The sequence below is a fragment of the Zingiber officinale genome, chromosome 2A, assembly GCF_018446385.1.
Source record: "Zingiber officinale cultivar Zhangliang chromosome 2A, Zo_v1.1, whole genome shotgun sequence".
NCBI classification, from domain to species: domain Eukaryota; kingdom Viridiplantae; phylum Streptophyta; class Magnoliopsida; order Zingiberales; family Zingiberaceae; genus Zingiber; species Zingiber officinale.
The window spans coordinates 86,825,880-86,834,759 of NC_055988.1; the positions used below are offsets into that span (position 1 = coordinate 86,825,880).

Here is an 8,880-nt window from a genome sequence, read left to right on the forward strand (position 1 = left end):
GTTCCATGTATATCTACAATATCTCACTATCAATTCAACCAATTGATATGACGTAGATAGTAACATATTACCCAAGAATATTATTATACTTATTCAATCAGCACTGAACTGAAATAAATATAATAATCAACTTTATTTTTTATTAATAATGATATATGATACAAAATGAACCATTTACAATCATTTCATAATTGATACTGGGGCTAATACTAACATATATGTTATCGTCTCCCTTCACTGCATCAGACGAAAAATTCAACGACATTTTATTTATGTTATTAATCGATTGTTAAATCCATTTAGCGATCGAATAACGATCGAATATTCAATTGCTAAAGCTGAATATTTTTATGATGCCGATATATATTCCAGTAATTTTGCTCTCCCCTTTTTCCTTTATATTTTTGGTAAATTCATAACATTGCAAATCAAATTCATTAAAAATAAAAAATAAATTTATAGAATTAAGAGAAATGACATTCTTAAGGAAAAATCTTAAGGATAGACAAATAAATGATGAGACCCAAAAAAAAGTGAAATGGTGGGTCCCATCATTTATGTGTCTATCTTTAAGAGTTTTCCTTAAGATTTTTCTTTGAGTGTATCAAAACACTAGAATTAAAGCTCGAATCGTAATTTTCTATAGTTCAATTTCTAGAACATTATCATATTTTTTTATGGATGACCGCATGTTCTTATGCGATGATAATTTCATTGTCTCCCTAATTTTTCAGTTTTGCAATCTTCTCGATTTCTCGAGCCATAGAATAAGAATAAGAAGTTTTGTTTCATTCTCCTTCCAAAAATTTAAGATAAAATTATGAAATTTATACAAGCTATTACTTTTAGCCCCTTCTATGTCTGTTTGTTACATATTCAATGAGTCATTTTACCTTATTTTAGTGACTGATTTTAAGATTTATTTCTATGTACCTGCCAACTATATTAACCTGTAGGGTATAGTATTTTTTTTTAATAATCTAGATATCCCGCTCTATTTATCTTAGAGATATTTGTTCGATTCCATGAAATTTTTTCTCAGATCATTAAGATAAATTGAGAAGTGTTAATGAAGATCCATTAAAACAAATCATCATTTTTAGGCCTATTTTTCATTAGAGGAAAAATCCTCTTTAGTGTAGCTGAGATTTAAATCAGATACCTTTTTGTTATTCGTTGGAGAATTTAATCATCCTTTTGTTATTATTTAAGATCAAAATTAAAATAACTAAATTGTAATAATTATGTCTTAATTGTTATAGTAGCATCGAAATAAAAGAGAGCATATGTTACTCTGATAATAAACAAAAAAGCATATTTTTTTAGAAAAATGATATGCAAAAAAAAAAAAAAAATTCAAGAAAAATTTTAAGGATAGACACATAAAATGATGGGACCCATAAAAAATGAAATGATGAGCCATGATTTTATATGTCTATCTTTGAGGTTTTCCTTAAGCATATCATTGCTCATTTTTTTATTATTTTAATTAAAAGGAACCATTTTTATCCTAAAATGATTGTAGATTAAGTAATAGATAACCCTTCTTAAACCATGTTTTGGGAAAAAAACATCTTTACTGTCTTTAAACCTAATCACCATTTGCTAATTATTGATATATTTAAACCTAATCACCATTTGCTAATTATTGATATATTAAAAATGGTGGTAAAACAAATTTATAAAAATTTAATGGAGTTGAAAGGAACCAAAATATTCGGCCTCTCGCCTGTCAAATCAAATCCTCTGTCCCCAATATCACCGGTCCCCGTATTCTACTCATCACCCTAGTCCACTGCCTGCGGCTTTCGGCCGCCACCCTGATCAACACTATAAGTCTATAATCCTTAAGGAAGGTGAACCCAAGGGGGTCGCCATCGGCACGATCGGTGTCGGAATCCGATCATATCTGAGCAAATTTTCCTCTACCGTCGATCTAAGCCCCTGCTCAGATCCGGTCGGATTCCAACGTCGATCGTGCCGATGGCGATCCCCTTGGGTTGACCTTCTCTAAGGGTTACAGTGTTGATCGGGGCGGCGGCCAGAGGCCGCTAGCGGTGGGCTGGGATGATGTGTGGGACACAGGGACAGAGAGATTTAGGGACAGAGGATTTGAACTCCTGGCCTATGGTTAGTAGGGTTGATCACGGATCGGGTTGGTTTGGTTATTGGGGTAAAAAACTATCCGGGCCTACTAGATCAGATAATGCAATAGCAGGACTTACATCCAGCCCTATATCCGGCGGTTCTTATGTATCATATATCCGATGAATTTTTAGTTATTTGGATATCTGACCCTATATCGAATGAAATCTAAAATATAAATATAAGTACAATAAAAAATAAAATATTTTAAAATGATAATAGACATTACTCATTATACATTGTAGTAGCTAATCAGAAATAGCTAGTATAACATGTTGCAGCTTATCGGCAGTAGCTGCTACAAGCCTACAACGTGTAGCAGCTTATCAACAGTAGTTACTACAAGTAGGGGTGATCGTGGATCGGGTTGGTTCGATTATTGGGATAAAAAACTATCCGGTCCTACGAGATCAGATAATGCAATATCAGGACCCTACATCCGGCACTATATCCGACAGATTATTTTTTTTTGATTCGATTCTAGTCGGTATAAACGGATTGGTCGGTTTGATGGGTTGACTGCTCACCCCTAACAATTAGGAGGACAATTGAATCGAACCAAATAGAATAATAAGAGATTTATGTTCAAGCTCATTATTCCTAAGTTTAATCTAAACTCGAGTTCAATTTAAACTTTAATTGTTAAGTTCGTGTTCAATTTGTAATAAAATTAAATAATTTGAAATCGGTTTAAATTTGACTTGAAAAATAATTTTTTAAAAATTAAATTAGCTTGAACTTATTTTATATATATCGAGACCCGATTAGTTGTCAAACGGTTTGATTTATATCCTTATCTACGGTGCTCCGCCTTCTCCTTTGCCTTGACCCGCGCCTGCGGCATCCGTGTGTCGGAGCCCTCAAACTTCGCAGCCGTCTCACCGGCGAACTCCTTCATCTTTTCCGTCGCCGACTGCGTCGCTAGCATTACTCGGTGAGAGCGAATGAAAGACGTTGACGGATTTAGGGAATCAATGTCGGAATAAAATTATATAAGATTTGATGGATAACATGGCAGTGGCCGAGGATCTCTAGAATGCTACATGTCGCGCATCCAGGAGCAGTCTGAGGTCGTGGTCGGCGGATTCGACGGTAGACAAGGCGGAGGCGGCGCTCGGCGAGGCCGGGTAAGAGGGAGAGGGAGTACCGGACGAGAGCGGACCAGATTCGAGACGGCGAGGGGAGGTTGGGGCCTGGGGGCCACCGAAAGGGTTTAGGTCTACTACTTTTCAAGGGACTAATTTATAATTTAGTAAACATTGGAGATCTTGCATGCTAATATCAGGATCTTGTCTACCGACACCGTTCCGATTCCAAATCGACCTAGACATCGGCTTGCGGAGGGGAAATCGGGCGGCGCATGGCGTCGGTTTCATGGGCTGCCTCCGCTCGCCTCTCTCACTGCCGCCACTCCCTTCTCCTACTCCCCTCCTCTCCTTCGTTGCCTCTCTCCAACCTCCCGATGAAGAAGAGCCATGGTGGGAAGAGGAAATCCGGTCTCGTTTGCAGGGCGCAACTCCTCGGCGACCTCGCCCCCGTCACCTCCGCCGCCTACGGAACGCTCCTCCTCGGCGGCGGCATCTTCGCTTGTAGGCTCGAGAACCCTCTTAAAAACCCTATTTTTCTCATCGATCATCACTCGAACAACTAATTCCCCCCTCTTTCTTTTGTTCTTCAGATGCGAGATCCGGCAGCAAGGGGTCGATTCTTGGAGGGATATCCGGAGCTTCACTCATGACCATTGTGAGCATTGTTCATTGTTTTTCTTTTGTTTGCTTTTATATTCGATTCAGTTCTTGGTTCTATGCCTTGTTTTTTCGTCCCCTTTTCCTCCAATTCATCTGTTAACTACTGATTTAGAACTGAATTATATGATTATTTTTCTACTTAACTGATAATCTGTAACCTAATTTTAGAAAAATGTGTGAAAATTTTCAAGGGCAAAGTAAATCTCCTAAAGGTTCACTAACATTTTGATATGCAGTTTTAAATAAATGACAAAAACAGGAATCTCACTCCTTGAACTGATAATACCTTGCTTAAGCCATCTAGTCAATGGCTCGGTGTGATTATATATATCCACAATAGTCGTCATGATTTAAAACCATCAATGCTGGTCTTAAGCATGGATGTAAAAGGTCGAGGGTTGTGTTAGGTTGCTAGCCAATGTTAAACATAGACAAATATTCTATAAATGAATCAATCAAGCTATTCTATCAATGATAGGCCTGACTAAGGACCATTACATCTCCATAAGAACTGCAACCTTTGATTTTGTTATGATTTTCATTCATTCTCCAACCTTTGATGAACTGCAACTTCTTTTGATTATTGAATCATGAGTTGATTTTCTAGGGGTTCTTATTGTGTTGATGCTATTTGCTTAGTTATCTTACGATCTTCATTGTTGATACTTCCAGGCGTATTATCTTATGCAATCACCTGAGACTGAGGAAATTGGCACGGCCATCGGATTCGCCTCTGCTTTTCTATTTTCTTCTGTATTTGGTACGCACTCTTGTCCTCCCTCTCCTCTGTTCATCAGACAACTCATATCAATCAGCTTTGCCTATCCTTAAAGTTATCATCTGTTCGAGCCAACATTTACATGCTTACTCATATTCTTTTTCGCACGTAAGGCATACGATTGGCCGCCACTCGCAAATTCATTCCCTCAGGTCTCCTGTTGAGTCTCTCTGTTGGTGCATTGGCAGTGTTCCTCTCAGCTTACATGCAAACTAAAGTATGAACGTCGAACCGGTAGGTTTCAAATTATCGGTCATGTTCGCCAACTACTTCAAATGTTTATTTATGTTGATCAAATAGTAGTTTCTTTTTGCATCAATGCTCTGAATCATGCATGAACTAATTTGGTTTAGAACTTCTTTTGAATATGAGTTTCTTAGTTGTTTACTTTGGATGATACATCAAAACTAAACGAACATGAGACAGACTGGGTTCCCAAATCAACATTTATCGGTCAATCGAAGTTCTTTCTTCTCCAATTTCCTTCATTTGTTTCCCTTATGCACCGTTTGGGAGGAGTGCGGGAAGGGGAAGGGAGGATAAAGAGGGAGAAGGGAAACTTGAAACCTTGTTTGGTAGCAAGTGAGCTATGGAAAGGAAAGGCAAGGAAGGGTAAGCTTTAACCTTCCTTGCCTATGAAATGAAAGAATTTTTTACATCCCGATTTGAGGTGTAAGGAAGGTTAAAGGGAACTAAAAAAATTTATGTTTCAATTTTATCCTCATTTTATTGTATTAATTTTAAAAATTATTATTTTAGGTATTCTTTGCGTCGTGACTAAAAACATTCGCATCGCCGCCCGACTCGCACCGCCCGATGTTTGCACTTCGTTGACGTCGACATCGATGTTGACGTCAACTTTGACACTGACGTTGACTTCGATGTCGACACAGACTTCGACGTTGACACCGACATCGATTTCAATGTTCACGTCGACGTTGACTTTAACAAATGAGCTATAATTGCATGAACGCTTAAATCTTAACCAATAAATGTATGTAAGATATATTAGGTTTTGGAATGCATAAGTCTTAAGTAAGGGTGTAACTTTATATATTTAATCTTTATTACCCTTACTTTTCTCTCAAACACGGTAACACATGTTATGTTAATGAACATTCCCTCCCTCCCAAACAAAGAAAATGTAAATACTTTACTTTCGCTCACTTTCCCTCTCTTCCCTTTCGGTTAATGAACCTTCGTTCACCCCATCCAAACGGAGGGTTAGGGTTTGCTAGAGGAGCTTGTTTGTGAAGGAGAGCTTTGATATAATGATAAAATTATTATCATGTGACCTTAAGATTGTAGATTTAAATTGCGGAAATAATGTTTTGTAAAATGTAAGATAAAGTTGTTTATATATATATATAGGGCTGCACCACCTCGCCAAGCTCACGTGTGCGTCTGAGAGGGGCGGTTAGTGTGGTAGAAATTTTTTGTACGCATAGAGAGAGAAGAATGATATGTTGCACAACTAGTATATGTTTTTTCACTTCTTAAATCCTAAATTATATATATATATATATATATATATATATATATATATATATATACTATGAATGAGGATTAGGAGAAAGATGATTAATATGATTTGTAGTGGATTATTTGTCGTATCTAATTTAATAAAGCAGAAGAAAAAACTGATGTATGTTTTTTTGGACTGGGTGGCTGAGAGCATGTCAACAAGAATTATTAATTTCATAAAAGATGAAAAAAAAAATTAAAATAATGAAGGGGAAAAAAATAGTTTACGCCACCCAAAACATTCTATTTATATTAAAATATAACTTTCATTTTCACCTTTCTTAAAGTTAAATAAATTGGCCTTCCGTCATGAAGCTTTTTAGGAAGTCATTTTATATATGTTTTTTCTTATATGTATATATTACTGTTTTTTTTAAAATATTTTTCTAATCCATTTATATTACAAGAAATGAAGAGTTAGGGAGATTGAAAAGCCCTTACTATTGTCTTATTCTTTTCCCCATATATATATATATATATATATATATATATATATATATATAATTTAGTTCGATCGGGATTTACCTTTTTTGTATAGTGGATTTACTAAGTAAGCACTAACTAGTCAAATCTCAGACGTACCATTTTATCTCATAATTTTGGTTTCCTTATCTAGCATAGGTTTTCTTGATATCACCATCATCTTTGTCTATATTTTCTTTTCTCGTAGAAAACTTTACCTAAAACTGCCATCCCCTTTCGATCTCAATTGAACCCCGTAAGTTGCATGAGCAACAAAAGCAAATGCCAAAAGGGAGACATGGATTGCTCGCGTGACATGGTGGCTATTGTGGAGGGACCATCTCCAAGCATCAAACCTTTGCCATGGAGGAATCCAAATACATGAGATCAGTTTGGGGGCCAAAAGACAAACTTTGATTTGGACCTCATTTTCTTCTACCACCTTGCTTTCTCAGCCTCTCCTAATTAAAATGACGACAACGACGATGATGACGACAACAAAAAATATATAAAAGAAGTGAGCAATATAGAGTTGTTCATCTCCTTCCTCTTCTCTTCTCGTCTCTTGGTTTTCAACGTTCGCTTAATATTTAGCTTCTCCTCGAAAGCATGAAGGTGAGTGTCTTTTTATACTCATGATTCATTAACAAAAAAACAGTTATGGCATATTTAAATTCTTTTTAATTCAAATATATTTCACCTTTTTTTTTTTCGTTTTCTTGTTCTCTTTGTTGTGTCTTAGGATCTACTAAAAAGATATATTCGAGTTGATTCTTATTTCTAAAATCTGCAACAGATTTATTACAAGTTGAATCTTATTTCTAATATTTATAATGAATAAATAAAAAAATGCTCATCATTAAATTCAAGATTCAAATATGATGCAAGTAAATTTATTTAATTTTTAATAAAAAAAAAAACTACTCTGCCCCTGAAGGTTTATATGAAAATCTCCAAAATATATCTACTAAAACTTTTAAACTCTAATGGTTTTAATATTAACAGTTAATTTAATGAGGAAACTATAATAGTTTGGAAATTCTGAGAATATATATTTTTGACGAATTTAAAAGGGAATTTTTGAAAAAAAAAAAAAAATGAAAATTTTTCTTCTTGTAGAAAATTGTGGTGAAAGTGGGCTTGCAAGATGACAAAGAGAAGCGAAAGGCCATGAAGGCAGTCGCCACTCTTCAAGGTTTTCATCTTCCTCTTTTGGTCTCATTTTTCCTTTGTTTTTTTTTTTCAGATAATTTTTATATCGATTGTCCTAAGTAAATTGAGTTTTTGCTAATATTTTAGACTAAAAGTGGGTTTATGTATTATTAACCAACATTTTTTTTAGTTAGGGATCGATTCGGTGGCCATAGAGATGAAGGATAAGAAGATGACCGTGATCGGTGAAGTCGATCCTATTGACATCGTTGGCAAGCTAAGAAAAGGGTGGGCCACCGAGATAGTCTCTGTGGGGCCAAAGGAAGAACCCAAGAAGGACGAAGGTAAGAAAAAGGAAGAAGAAGAAAAAAAGAAAAAGGAAGAAGAGGAAAAAAAAGAAAAGATAATTAAGGAATTCATGGAAGCGAGCTATGGCCATCTCTACGTACCCAACCGATATTATGCCCCAAGCGGCGAGGAGAATCCAAATGCTTGTGCTATTCTCTAAGTCGTGTAAATATCAAGAAGGCTTTCTTAATTTGTATTCTAGATAATGGGAGAAGTGGTAGCTCATCAATAGGTTAATGTGTTTGAGAACGATCCAAATACAATTCTATAGCTTCTTTTATAATAATAATAATAATAATAATAATATAGTATATTAACATAAAGGGGTAATTCGATATATGAAATTTTTGTCAATATAAAATCCTAAGAAAGAATTAGATGATATTAGATTTATTATATGTAGTTTTATCTTGATTATTTTTACGATTCAAACTTGCAACTGTCGGATCATACAATAATAACGTACCTTACCATTGCGTCATAAATCTTTCTCAAGAGGGATTTTTTTATGATAAAAAAGTGAAGATTGTAATATAATACATTAATATAAAGGACAGTCTAGTGCATAAAATTTCCATCAATGTTGATCCGAAAGGAAGAATTGAATCACATTAAGTTTATTGTACGCAATCTTAAATCTATTGTACATAATTTTACTTATATTTTATAGGAGATTGTTTCAACGACTCGAATCATTTCAAAATCACATGACAATAACTTTAT

The 8,880-nt window shown here is 35.1% G+C and overlaps 2 protein-coding genes across 2 annotated transcripts; both read left to right on the forward strand.

The window, feature by feature from the left end:
- Positions 1 to 3,372: 3,372 nt before the first annotated feature.
- LOC122041426 (protein FATTY ACID EXPORT 4, chloroplastic-like) lies at positions 3,373 to 5,058 on the forward strand. The gene is made up of 4 exons (XM_042601100.1): positions 3,373 to 3,734; positions 3,824 to 3,888; positions 4,566 to 4,653; positions 4,785 to 5,058. Exons 1-4 carry the CDS (start codon positions 3,506 to 3,508, stop codon positions 4,892 to 4,894), a joined length of 492 nt encoding a protein of 163 aa, XP_042457034.1. The 5' UTR covers positions 3,373 to 3,505; the 3' UTR covers positions 4,895 to 5,058.
- A 1,884-nt stretch (positions 5,059 to 6,942) lies between these two features.
- On the forward strand, positions 6,943 to 8,423 carry LOC122041428 (heavy metal-associated isoprenylated plant protein 39-like). The gene is made up of 3 exons (XM_042601101.1): positions 6,943 to 7,272; positions 7,777 to 7,852; positions 8,004 to 8,423. The coding sequence occupies exons 1-3, from the start codon at positions 7,267 to 7,269 to the stop codon at positions 8,315 to 8,317; spliced, it is 396 nt and encodes a 131-aa protein (XP_042457035.1). The 5' UTR covers positions 6,943 to 7,266; the 3' UTR covers positions 8,318 to 8,423.
- Positions 8,424 to 8,880: the final 457 nt, after the last annotated feature.

Excerpts from the sequence above, each read along its gene's own strand:
- LOC122041428 (XM_042601101.1), top strand. Across the intron at positions 7,853-8,003 it reads GGCAGTCGCCACTCTTCAAG|GGATCGATTCGGTGGCCATA; the intron begins GTTTTCATCTTC and ends TTTTTTAGTTAG.
- LOC122041426 (XM_042601100.1), top strand. The coding sequence starts at position 3,506 with ATGGCGTCGGTTTCATGGGCTGCCTCCGCTCGCCTCTCTCACTGCCGC. Across the intron at positions 3,889-4,565 it reads GAGCTTCACTCATGACCATT|GCGTATTATCTTATGCAATC; the intron begins GTGAGCATTGTT and ends TGATACTTCCAG. Across the intron at positions 4,654-4,784 it reads TCTATTTTCTTCTGTATTTG|GCATACGATTGGCCGCCACT; the intron begins GTACGCACTCTT and ends TTCGCACGTAAG.